The 13,200-nt window shown below is 36.4% G+C and overlaps 1 protein-coding gene across 2 annotated transcripts; it reads right to left on the minus strand.

Annotated features, from left to right (window-relative positions):
* Positions 1 to 249: 249 nt before the first annotated feature.
* On the minus strand, positions 250 to 12,824 carry LOC132046061 (uncharacterized). 2 transcript variants are annotated; one of them, XM_059436605.1, is made up of 14 exons: positions 12,408 to 12,824; positions 11,959 to 12,309; positions 11,626 to 11,868; positions 10,843 to 11,031; positions 10,291 to 10,388; positions 9,981 to 10,068; positions 9,549 to 9,899; positions 9,216 to 9,458; positions 8,443 to 8,631; positions 7,895 to 7,992; positions 7,585 to 7,672; positions 7,153 to 7,503; positions 6,820 to 7,062; positions 250 to 689 (listed from the first exon to the last, which is right to left on the minus strand). In XM_059436605.1, the coding sequence occupies exons 1-14, from the start codon at positions 12,474 to 12,476 to the stop codon at positions 627 to 629; spliced, it is 2,664 nt and encodes an 887-aa protein (XP_059292588.1). In that variant the 5' UTR covers positions 12,477 to 12,824; the 3' UTR covers positions 250 to 626. The 2 variants fall into 2 exon arrangements, with proteins under 2 accessions (XP_059292588.1, XP_059292589.1); XM_059436606.1 differs by lacking the exon at positions 250 to 689 and having other exon boundaries at positions 6,625 to 7,062.
* Positions 12,825 to 13,200: the final 376 nt, after the last annotated feature.

Raw genomic sequence — 13,200 nt, forward strand, 5'->3', positions numbered from 1 at the left:
TGGATGCATGTATATATATATATATATATATATATATATACATACATACATACATCATACATATAATTGCATGGTCATGTATATGTTTTCTATTGTATTGGGCCTTTTCTCCATGCATGTGTTTTTCTATGTTATAGTGAGCTCACATTCCAAGCCAGGATAGTTGAATTGAGATTATGTCAGCATACACCAGGTGATACTCGATCACTAAGGTCAAGTACGCGTCACGCCCCTCATCGAGGTGTGACACATATGCATTAAAATTGAAAGTGTTCCACATCCATACATTACAAACAAGGACCTTACAAACATTACATCCAAATTACTACATTCACTACACCTCCAAGATAAAATGAGAAAACAACCACCATCGATTCTTCAACTACTACACATACATATTAGCTTTATCAAAAAATAACAACTAACACTACATCTCGAATTCACTTTGTTGTTTCCAACTCATTAGTAGCCTCTACGGTAGCAACCACTTCCAACAAATAATCCCTTTCATTCTTCAAACTGTCACTTTCAATCATCAAATTGACCATTTCAATCTTCAAATTTTCCTTTTCAATCTTCAAATTGTCTCGTTCAATCTTGACGTATTTCAACAACTCCTCTAAATTTCATATATAAGCTTTCTTCGGGAAAGCTTGGTCTTCCCATTCCCAATATCCGCATGAGGAATGCTGTCGACAACAATAAAAAAAAATTAGCAACAATAGAAAAACATAAAAAGAGATTAATTGATTAATCGATTTAAAATCAGTTCACCGAAACTGTTAAAACTTTTAAATGGACATACATCTGGACGAGGACATCTGAAAAATCTTCTTCCCGAATTAGCGGGAGTGGTGGATATCAGATTTTTTGCAACCAAACCACAATTGCACGTCCTTTGCGACGAACAACTATTTTGCAGAGCTGCGGGGTAGCTTTAATGCCGCAATTATATTGTCTATTCGTAAATCTAGTGCACTGCTAAGGGTTCTCTTAGAGATGATGGAATAGTGGAGTGATAGCGGAATTAATAGAAGAACAAGTAAAGAAACACAAAATAGAAATAGATGAAGGTGTAGAAATAGAAGTTTGACACAATTAAATTTAATAGACGATAAATTGCAAATAAATCGAATAATAACTCAGGAACCATTTAGTAAAAACCCTAACTCATCGCAAATGAAGAGAAACACACTTAATAAAGGAGCAAGGTATTGTAATGTAGCAGGGGAATCTGCCATTTCGGCTACCACAATAGTGTATTCCATCGCTCCCCTTTCCTGTAAAGTAGTTACTAACTGGGCCACAGAATATATATATATATATATATATATATATATATATATAGAGAGAGAGAGAGAGAGAGAGAGAGAGAGAGAGAGAGAGATGAGTGATGCCCGTGCGCAATTTGAATAAAAGTAATGCTTTAAACTTTATGATTTTTTGTTATGATAAATAACAAATTCAGAAAGCTACATTATACAAACCAAAAAAATAATTTCAAATTACTATAAATATCAAAAAGGTAGTTCACAGACTGCATTTAGCATGTCGAACTCTACTCATGTTCCAACTTACATCCACGAATATACTGGTACAACATAAATAACTGGCACACTTCTATTGGAGACACTATTTCCGGAAGAGTTGCATCTTCCAATGATCTATAACAATAAGACACATGTTTTGCAACAAAAATGAGCTCTGCCAGATGCTGTTTTACTCATTATCAAAAGTTGTATTAGAACCTAAATACCATTTGATACACATGAGAAAAATAAAAGTCAGAGAAGACTTATCATGGATAAGCTCAAGCAAGTCAAAGAATTCAGCCCATCATGTATCTTCGCATAGACGGGAATGCAGCTAAATTCATCAGTAACGGTCAAAAGAATCAAAGTTCTCTTTATCAATTCTTAAATATTCTATAGCATGGAAAGTTAGCTTTTGTAAGCTCGTTTCTATTCTGTCTTCTTACCTCTTTGGCTTCAAAAATAGTAGCTACCATTAGTAAATAGTGAGACGGAAGGGATCACTTTGGTTAACTCAGTAAACTAATACGTCTTTACCTATTAGTTAAAATCACCACTTTAAGTTGTGATTTCAAAAGCCAGTAACTTGAAATTTAGCATGGTTCAAAAACTCCAATATTTATAAGTTATGTTCGTCAAAAGTTGGCTTCTTTTTCTTTTTTCGATTTTTCGTTTTAGAATAGAGAGACAGTATAAACTAAGGGTACACTCTGTAGAAGATTTGCTCGGAATGACCTACGCAGCTCAAAAATTAGATGCTATGAAGACAGTTAAAATGACTCGAGCAACAGACTACCTTGTAGCAACATTCATACTACATGACTTGAGCATACTCAAAACTATTCACAACTCTTCTTTTATATTTTTAGTGCCACAACTTTTGTTTAAGCATACGGATTTCAGAAAGAAGCCCAAAGCTAACCGAGAAAAATAATAGTGAAGAATGGGACTTATGATATTTCTTCACACATTCTCTCATGGAAATGGATGTTTTGAAAAGTAAGCTTCCTCTTATATAAATTTCATTCATGCTTCTCCATAAACAGGATAGTTAGAAGCCATAAGTCAAAGGTTTCAACTCCATTCTAGAAATTCCCACACCACTTTTCTAGCCTCAGAAGCATTGTACTGTCCAAATTTTACCTCTTTGTATATGATAATAAATCGCAGCGAATGAGATAGTAGAGTAATATGAGAAGTGGACAATACCATAGAAAGATAGTATATTGGAGAGCTAACCTAATATCAAAGAAGGAAGAAGTGACTTGAAGAAGCAGGATCAAAGAGGCTTCAACTGTATCCCGAAGCAGCAGCAAAAAGATGCTCCAACTGCATCCCAAAATAATAGCGAAACTATATTCAATAGTAAAATGTCTTCAGCAGCAGTAAACCGTCACAAGAAACTTCAGAAATAAGAGCAGCTGCTGCAAAATGACACATTCTTAATTTAAAAGGTATGCATGAGCATGAGAAAACAGTTGTTGCATTCTTCTTACGCAAATGAAGTGTTGATGAAAATGCACTTTTTACTTTGTAGGATGTATGTGGATGACAACCACAATTCCGCACTCTAGTTTGTGCTAGAGCCATTCAGTGTAGTCACTTGTCCAATCTATAAATCAAACTCATTTTTGGACTATTTTGGCTCAGAAATATGGATATTGCTGCGCCAGTTCAATTTGTGCTTTGTCTATTTTGCTGTTGCGCATCAGTTTTTCAAGCATTTCATAAAATTTCTACATTGAAGTCTTTAAGTTTTGTAAGCTTAACATTTATTCCCAAAGCAGACACATACAATATACAGCACTTATAAAATACAACCATTTAGCCTTATTTAACTAAACATATAACATCAGAGCAAAAAAGTGTAGAAATTACATTGTACAGTCGAAGCAGTCTCTCTTTTTTCCCCCCATCTCCAGCAATTTTCACCTGCAAAACATCTGTGCTATCAGAAAATTTAGACCAATAGATTCAATTAAATAAATCACAAATATCCAATAATATCATGTATTGAGAAATTAAAATCCGCAAAATGGTGGAAAAGCGTAAAGGCAAACCAAATTTAAAGACCAATCTGGTTGCAAAACCATCATAACCGAGGAAGACTGCGAAATTAGGAAAAAGATTATGATCACGGAATAAAAAAATCAACAATAACAACGTATCAATGCCAAACAAAGAGAAAGAGCCAAGGACTGTTAATTTTTTCTAGCGAGAATCATGGGTTTACAAACAAAACTGGATAAATAAATACTCCAATTCCTATTTCCCATTGATTTCTGCATGAGCTGAATTCAAACGAAAGGGGGTGGATATTCAGGCTGAGTCTCTGTTTCTAATGGGGCAAAGAGAAGGATACCAAGCCATGAATGCAAAAGAACTGCTGCATGTGACAGAGAAGCCTCAACTCACATATCATCCAAGGTTTTCCAAGCCAAGATACAGGTCTAGTTGTCCCTATGCCCAAGTCGAGGAACTAATAATGAGATAAATGAGTGAGTAGGTTCATTTGCATCGTCCTCCTACATACAGGGGAGTGTTGTAAGATGTATGACAATAGCAAACAGGGTAGAATACCACTAATGAGGAAGCCACAAGATATAGAGCCCCTCATAGTTTTTAAAAAGACACAGGAAAGGCCAAACCAAAAGTTTAGCTTCTTATAGCAATAAAGTCGGTCTCTGGGCATTTTGTTGGTACTTATTCATTAAATTTGAATGGTCAAATAAGTCTTGACTGCCTATATTCAAATTATGAGGAGACTTCCACCACCACCTTTACACTAAATTTATGAAGCAGCGGATTGCAAGCTGCAAGTAGATTACCAATAATATCTGGTTCTAATATTTTCAGAGTTGCTTAGCTTGCGCCACTGGACGAAAAGAAAGCAACTGACCATAGGAGCATGTTTTCTCCCCTTACAGTATACCTTGAATAAAATACTGTCCATAGGGGAGGATGTCGAGTTTACATAGGCTATGAGGTTCTGTGCATCTGCATAGCTAATGCGTGTTTCTGGAAGAAAATAATTGCGTGCAGGTATAGTGTAACCAGCTTCTTTCACTGGCTGTCCTTTTGGAATTGTTGTTGCGTTCCACACAACACTAATTTCCCTTCAACATTTTCAAGTGATTCTGGGCTAAGAACAAAATAAATAAATGCTGTTCAATGCTGAGTAGACTATTGGTAACAATGTTGGAGGGAAATCATTTGGTTAGGAAGTTGCTTCACCGTTACTTATTCGCCTAAATACAAACAGGAATAAGTTTAGGCTGGGTCTTGACTGTTTTGACTGTATGATCTCGCTGTAACAGAGTGGTAATGTGCGAGAGAATTGTCTGTAAGCTAGTCACTTATATCAACAACTACTATTTTCGGCGTAACAATCATTTGTTTATTTAAGTGTACGTTTCCATTTAACTTCTGCTTTTATACCTCCAAATAAAGCTCTCCAACACTATCTTACAAAATTACAATTAAAGATGGTTATCCGCAAACACGCTTAGGGTCCACTGCTAACTTTTGCTAAGCTTGGAAAGACGCATAAGTTGCAAACTAAGTGCTTACCTTAAGTTGCTTAGTTGCTTTTATGTCATCAATCATCAACTCGGTAATCAGATCCTGTCAAAAAGCAACAAAGATCAATAATCATGCTTAAAGTCACAAAAAGCAAAGAGCTAAGTCTATAAATTTATAAGGGAAGAGTGTGTCTATTTTGGAAAGTGTATCCATAGTTATATACATATAAAACCCGAAGAAAAATTAAACAATACGAACAAATCAGAACATCAGAGGAAATCTTACATTAGTAGGATGTTAAATTATGCTAAGAAAGGCACGTACATTTGATAGGATTTAGATAGTCTCAATGGTTTATTTAACATAAATGGAGTGATTTTCTCACTTCATTAAATAGAGAGGACATATATAGGCTGCAAGTTAGTAAAGGGGCGGTAGCATCCCTGTATTCCAAAAAGCTTAGAACTTTTAATATCAAGTTGACTAAACATGTCTATGCTAAAAGAAACGGCACTTGTACTGCCAAAAAGAATCATACAGAACAAAAGCACTTTTATTTCTTTTTCATTTTAATTCAAGTGATTACTTTCTGAACAATTGATTGCTGCAATCCTGTCCCAAGATAGAAAAGTCCTACTTCCTTCTGGATAAGTCATACTTCTTAATACACTTTCCCTCTGTTTTATTCTGGGAAACTCGCAGAAAAAACATGGTTCTATTTTTTCCTCAACAAATACTAAAATCTAAGGAGAAAAGCTTAAACAGAGCGATAATGGAGCAAAACGGCTTTCGAACAAACTCAATTTTGAACCTCAAAAAGGGATTATTACCTGGGTCTATTTGCTCTTTCTCAAAAAGGAATTAGTAGTTCGATCTCCGCAAACCAGCCATTTGTTCTGAATCCTTGCGGTAATAGGCCTTGCGTGTCTTCTCTGTAGACAATACAAAACACCTCACAAGGGTTCTTTGCTTATTAACTACATACTGACATCTCCAATTTACAACCGCAGGGCATAATTACAAATACAATCACAATTAATTGATAAAAATAAAGAATAACTCAGGCAATTACCTTGATGAAGCAAAGCTAGCAACAACTATGAAATTAAAAATATGAACAGAACCCCCCAAAAAAAGGAAAGAAAAGAAGATGAAGATTTGAGCAAATATTGAAAAAGGAGCGTTGCAAGCGTTCTTTGAAAAGTCCAAGAACTATTTTGGAAAGCTGTAGAAAAAAGAGATGAAAGAACTGAATGCTCTAGAATTGGCTCTTCTAATATCGGTAAAAAAAGAAAAAAAAGTAACACTGAAAATACTATTTTGCCCCTTGGACGATGAAACCATGGTGGAACTCGTGTTTCTATATATATATATATATACTCCTTTATAGCGTTGTAATAGGGCAAATCGGAGGAACCCTAATAGAAAGATGGGAAACGTCACTTTTTTTCGCTCTCTAATGTTCTCTCTCTCTGTAATGTTGGTGAAATAGATTTGAACGTTCCAGTCTTGTTTGGTGGACTAAGGTGTTATTATTTTATTTGGGTCGGGTCAAAAAATGGTTTTGTTGGGGGAAGAGATATTTCTGTTAACAGAGGGGTATGTTTGAAAAGTTTCATAACGGGAAGGGTATTTTTAATCGAAAATAAGTTCGGAGAATATTTTTAGCCCTTTTCCCAAAATAGAGGGATTTTTTTTACCATTTTCCCTATTAATAATGCTGGTGAGGAGAAGTCAACAAATACAAGTTAGAATGATGTGTTACCTCTTCCCGCCTAGGGACCCAGTGATTGGAACGTAAATCAAGCACATCATGAACCATAAACCTTAGCCGTGGATACAACTGAGGGTTTGTTGATAGTTCCTTCAACCGATTAAAGTACACATCATTGATGCGCCTTGATTTTTGGTTCTCATCAAGCTGCTTGCCAATGGTGTTGAAAAACTGACAAATGGCTTCAACGTTCTCTTCTTCCGGACAACTTTTAGGATCTTGTCCTAATAGTTCCTGTGAACAAAACCAGCAAAGTCAATCATTAGTACATTTTAACGCATTAAAGAAACAAAAAGACCTGAGGAAAAGGAAGCAATTAACAACCTGAACAATGTGATGAACAATCTTTTCAGGGATCATCTTTTGCTTGAAAAGCTCTCCAATAAGCTTAATATTGCCAAGCGTGCGAATTTTGATCAGCCTTTCTTTGTCCTTACGTTCCGACTCCTGCTCAGGGGCTGTCATTTGCCTCGCCTCTTCTCGAAGTTTGTCAGCACCTTCAAATGCCTCCTGACAGTTATCCAATAGAACACGCTTGAAAGTGATCTCTTTGCTACCAGGTTCATCAGAAGGAAATGGAGGCAACTTTTCATTGAGATCAGAACACAGTTGGGCATACATCGGGCAAAATGTTGGTTCCAGTACAGCCTTGTCAAAGATCAAGGAAATAACACCCTGGAATGAAGAGAAAACACATTAAATTTCCAAGGCAAACAAGGACCTTTAGAACACAACCAAAACAGAGGTATGCCAGACCTTTAGAATGTATGCACTTGTTATTCCTGAATCTATCAATTGACCTTTGAGGAGATCAAACTTTTCCGGAGTCAGCTTGTTGAGTATACTGCAAATTAATATTAGTTAGGATCAATGAGTTAGATAAAATCCATATTTTCAAATAATGTCGTAATTGTTTCTCGAATAATCAAACTTTTGAAACCAAGAACCTTGTCTATAAAGAAATGAATACGAGAGATCAAGAGATGCACAGCGAGACAGGGAGAAAGATGAATGACAATTAAGCATATATGTTTCTTAAATGCACAACTATTAGAGAGAAAATTACCCCTTCACAGTCTTCAAGACCCGATCTTTGTCAGAAAGATTGCCTCTTCTAACTGACCATGGCGGCTCAGCTTTGATTAGTGTAGGAGCAGGTCCTCCCTGATTCACAAACAAAAATAAAGGTTTTTGAGATCAAGAACTAAAAAAGCTTCATATCAGATAAAATTGTTCTTTCAAAATCATGACAACAACAATGCCCTTGCTATTACTGAAACCCAAAAAAATGTGAATAAATAGATATCTCTTTTGTCAAAATAGCTCCTTCCAAATTATTTATTAGTACATCCCTTACATCTAATTCTATATTACATAGATTAGTGCAAAGAAATAGTAAAGCCCAATTACTGAATTTGGCCAAGGTATTGTATAAGGACTAACTAAACAACTTCTCTTCATTTCTCAACTCTGCTTTTCAGTTGGGACTTTAATGTCAAAAGTTGTCTTATCAGTTTGTAGTAGCAAAACAGCCAGAAAGTTTTCCTAAAATAGTACTTCAAATAGATACTGGATGTGTTCTGGAAGTACACAAGGCAATAGAATAAGAATTACCCCTCTGTTGGGAGATATTTGAGTCCTTGCAAACTGTGAGGTAAGCTGTTCTTGCCGACCACCAAATTTTCTATTTTCTCGGGGAGCGTTCCATGATCTTTCCTCCACGGGGGCAGAAAATTGTGATGACCTGCTATGCCAATCACGGGTGTCTGGTTCAGAATAACGAGTCTGAGATTGGACCTGCGCCTGCAGAAACATAAATGAGACAACTTGTCGCAACACAAGAATGCATAGTGCAAATAAGTAACAAATAGAATTTTTAAATGAAAAAGAAAGAAGTTTTTGCTTGGATGGGGATGTCCCTGTAATCTCAAAAACTAGAAAGGGAAGTACAACTGTTTTAACAGATACTCACATTGGTGCCTGCCTGTTTAAACAGACCCATAAAAGAACAAAACATAATAACATAAGACACAACTATAAACCCACAATCTATTACTACTACTTCTACAACAAAGTTATACATGTAAAAACACAATCTTCAATCATTCTTCCAATATACAGACCCATAAAAGAACAAAAACAAGACACAACTATAAGCAACAATTTATTACCACTATGTTTACAACAAAGTTCTTGTGGGATTACACTGGGTCTGTTGTTGTTATGTTTACAGCAAAGTTATACATGTAAAAACTCAATCCTTAATCATTCTGCCTACAAACACAGACCCATAAAAGATCAATAACATAAGAATAACCAATAAAACAGAAACGTAAAAAATACTGGTAAGGAGAAGGCAACAAATACAAGTTAGAATGATGTGTTACCTCTTCCCGCCTAGGGACCCAGTGATTGGAGCGTAAATCAAGCACATCATGAACCATAAATCTTAGCTGTGGATACAACTGAGGGTTTGTTGATAGTTCCTTCAACCGATTAAAGTACACATCATTGATGCGCCTTGATTTTTGGTTCTCATCAAGCTGCTTGCCAATGGTGTTGAAAAACTGACAAATGGCTTCAACATTCTCTTCTTCCTGACAACTTTTAGGATCTTGTCCTAATAGTTCCTGTGAACAAAACCAGTAAAGTCAATCATTAGTACATTTTAACGCATTAAAGAAACAAAAAGACCTGAGGAAAAGGAAGCAATTAACAACCTGAACAATGTGATGGACAATCTTTTCAGGGATCATCTTTTGCTTGAAAAGCTCTCCAATAAGCTTAATATTGCCAAGCGTGCGAATTTTGATCAGCCTTTCTTTGTCCTTACGTTCCGACTCCTGCTCAGGGGCTGTCATTTGCCTCGCCTCTTCTCGAAGTTTGTCAGCACCTTCAAATGCCTCCTGACAGTTATCCAATAGAACACGCTTGAAAGTGATCTCTTTGCTACCAGGTTCATCAGAAGGAAATGGAGGCAACTTTTCATTGAGATCAGAACACAGTTGGGCATACATCGGGCAAAATGTTGGTTCCAGTACAGCCTTGTCAAAGATCAAGGAAATAACACCCTGGAATGAAGAGAAAACACATTAAATTTCCAAGGCAAACAAGGACCTTTAGAACACAACCAAAACAGAGGTATGCCAGACCTTTAGAATGTATGCACTTGTTATTTCTGAATCTATCAATTGACCTTTGAGGAGATCAAACTTTTCCGGAGTCAGCTTGTTGAGTATACTGCAAATCAATATTAGTTAGGATCAATGAGTTAGATAAAATCCATATTTTCAAATAATGTCGTAATTGTTTCTCGAATAATCAAACTTTTGAAACCAAGAACCTTGTCTATAAAGAAATGAATATGAGAGATCAAGAGATGCACAGCGAGACAGGGAGAAAGATGAATGACAATTAAGCATATATGTTTCTTAAATGCACAACTATTAGAGAGAAAATTACCCCTTCACAGTCTTCAAGACCCGATCTTTGTCAGAAAGATTGCCTCTTCTAACTGACCGTGGCGGCTCAGCTTTGATTAGTGTAGGAGCAGGTCCTCCCTGATTCACAAACAAAAATAAAGGTTTTTGAGATCAAGAACTAAAAAAGCTTCATATCAGATAAAATTGTTCTTTCAAAATCATGACAACAACAATGCCCTTGCTATTACTGAAACCCAAAAAAATGTGAATAAATAGATATCTCTTTTGTCAAAATAGCTTCCTTTCAAATTATTTATTAGAACATCCCTTACATCTAATTCTATATTACATCAATTACTGCAAAGAAATAGTAAAGCCCAATTACAGAATTTGGCCAAGGTATTGTATAAGGACTAACTAAACAACTTCTCTTCATTTCTCAACTCTGCTTTTCAGTTGGGACTTTAGTGTCAAAAGTTGTCTTATCAGTTTGTAGTAGCAAAACAGCCAGAAAGTTTTCCTAAAATAGTTACTTCAAATAGATACTGGATGTGTTCTGGAAGTACACACAAGGCAATAGAATAAGAATTACCCCTCTGTTGGGAGATATTTGAGTTCTTGCAAACTGTGAGGTAAGCTGTTCTTGCCGACCACCAAATTCTCTATTTTCTCGGGGAGCGTTCCATGGTCTTTCCTCCACGGGGGCAGAAAATTGTGATGACCTGCTATGCCAATCACGGGTGTCTGGTTCAGAATAACGAGTCTGAGATTGGACCTGCGCCTGCAGAAACATAAATGAGACAACTTGTCGCAACACAAGAATGCATAGTGCAAATAAGTAACAAATAGAATTTTTAAATGAAAAAGAAAGAAGTTTTTGATTGGATGGGGATGTCCCTGTAATCTCAAAAACTAGAAAGGGAAGTACAACTGTTTTAACAGATACTCACATTGGTGCCTGCCTGTTTAAACAGACCCATAAAAGAACAAAACCTAATAACATAAGACACAACTGTAAACCCACAATCTGTTACTACTACTTCTACAACAAAGTTACACATGTAAAAACTCAATCTTCAATCATTCTTCCAATATACAGACCCATACAAGAACAAAAACAAGACACAACTATAAGCAACAATTTATTACCACTATGTTTACAACAAAGTTCTTGTGGGATTACACTGGGTCTGTTGTTGTTGTTATGTTTACAGCAAAGTTATACATGTAAAAACTCAATCCTTAATCATTCTGCCTACAAACACAGACCCATAAAAGATCAAAACCTAATAACATAAGAATAACCAATAAAACAGAAACGTAAATAATACTGGTAAGGAGAAGGCAACAAATACAAGTTAGAATGATGTGTTACCTCTTCCCGCCTAGGGACCCAGTGATTGGAACGTAAATCAAGCACATCACGAACCATAAACCTTAGCTGTGGATACAACTGAGAGTTTGTTGATAGTTCCTTCAACCGATTAAAGTACACATCATTGATGCGCCTTGATTTTTGGTTCTCATCAAGCTGCTTGCCAATGGTGTTGAAAAACTGACAAATGGCTTCAACGTTCTCTTCTTCCGGACAACTTTTAGGATCTTGTCCTAATAGTTCCTGTGTACAAAACCAGCAAAGACAATCATTAGTACAGTTTAACCCATTAAAGAAACAAAAAGACCTGAGGAAAAGGAAGCAATTAACAACCTGAACAATGTGATGAACAATCTTTTCAGGGACCATCTTTTGCTTCAAAAGCTCTCCAATAAGCTTAATATTGCCAAGCGTGCGAATTTTGATCAGCCTTTCTTTGTCCTTACGTTCCGCCTCCTGCTCAGGGGCTGTCATTTGCCTCGCCTCTTCTCGAAGTTTGTCAGCACCTTCAAATGCCTCCTGACAGTTATTCAATAGAACACGCTTGAAAGTGATCTCTTTGCCACCAGGTTCATCAGAAGGAAATGGAGGCAACTTTTCATTGAGATCAGAACACAGTTGGGCATACATCGGGCAAAATGTTGGTTCCAGTAGAGCCTTGTCAAAGATCAAGGAAATAATACCCTGGAATGAAGAGAAAACACATTAAATTTCCAAGGACCAGGAAAATTTGAAAAAGAAAATACCAAAGAGAGATGTATCCCTGAAATGGGAGGACAGACCTCTATGGTGTCTGCACTATTTATCCCTGAATCTAGCAGTTGACCTTTGAGGAGATCAAATTTCTTCATAGTTGGCTGGTTGAGTATACTGCAAATCTGTATCAGTTAGTAGCTTCAATACAACAACAACATACCCAGTGAAATCTAGGTCAAGGGAAGGTAGAGTGTACGCAGATCTTATCCCTACCTTAGGAGGTAGAGTGGTTCTTTCCGGTAGTATTTTCAATTAATGCCGTAATAGAATTACCATTACTCTAATAATAGAAATTCCGAAAACAAGAACTACATGATCCTTACTTAATCACACACACACACAAAGAGAGACAGGATTTCATTCATACTAACACCCAGACTAAGAACGTATCAACATGATAGCTCCACCAGCAAGGATAAAGAAGATGCTTATCATGGAAGAAGAGCCCAAAAATTAGTCAAAATATTGTGGCAAAGAATGGCTAAGAGCTACACATATTTCATGGTGCAAGTCAAAGCCTAAGAAGAGTAAATTGGGCCTACATGGAGCCCCAAAAGAACCATTTTTTTTGCGCGGATTGCCCTTCTTTTGGGGTGGTCTTTAAATTTTGCCCCTCATATTTGTGGTCTTTAAATTATGCCCCTCATATTGCTGGTCTTTAATTTTTGCCCTTTGCATTGCAACTCTGAGCGTTCACGCAGAAATCATGAAGTTCTAAGTTTGAACCCCCGCTCAAGCATAAATTAAAAAAAAAAAAAAAAAAAAAATTGCAAGGCAAGGTTTGGTCGCGCGTATGCTTTGGACTGTGCATATTTTTGT

This window comes from Lycium ferocissimum, unplaced genomic scaffold (genome assembly GCF_029784015.1).
Source record: "Lycium ferocissimum isolate CSIRO_LF1 unplaced genomic scaffold, AGI_CSIRO_Lferr_CH_V1 ctg9227, whole genome shotgun sequence".
NCBI classification, from domain to species: Eukaryota; Viridiplantae; Streptophyta; class Magnoliopsida; order Solanales; family Solanaceae; genus Lycium; species Lycium ferocissimum.

Coding starts and splice junctions, on each gene's coding strand:
- LOC132046061 (XM_059436605.1), bottom strand. CDS start 12,476: ATGAAGAAATTTGATCTCCTCAAAGGTCAACTGCTAGATTCAGGGATA. Junction 12,310..12,407: donor ATAGTGCAGACACCATAGAG/GTCTGTCCTCCC, acceptor TCTTCATTCCAG/GGTATTATTTCCTTGATCTT. Junction 10,389..10,842: donor AAATATCTCCCAACAGAGGG/GTAATTCTTATT, acceptor TTTGTGAATCAG/GGAGGACCTGCTCCTACACT.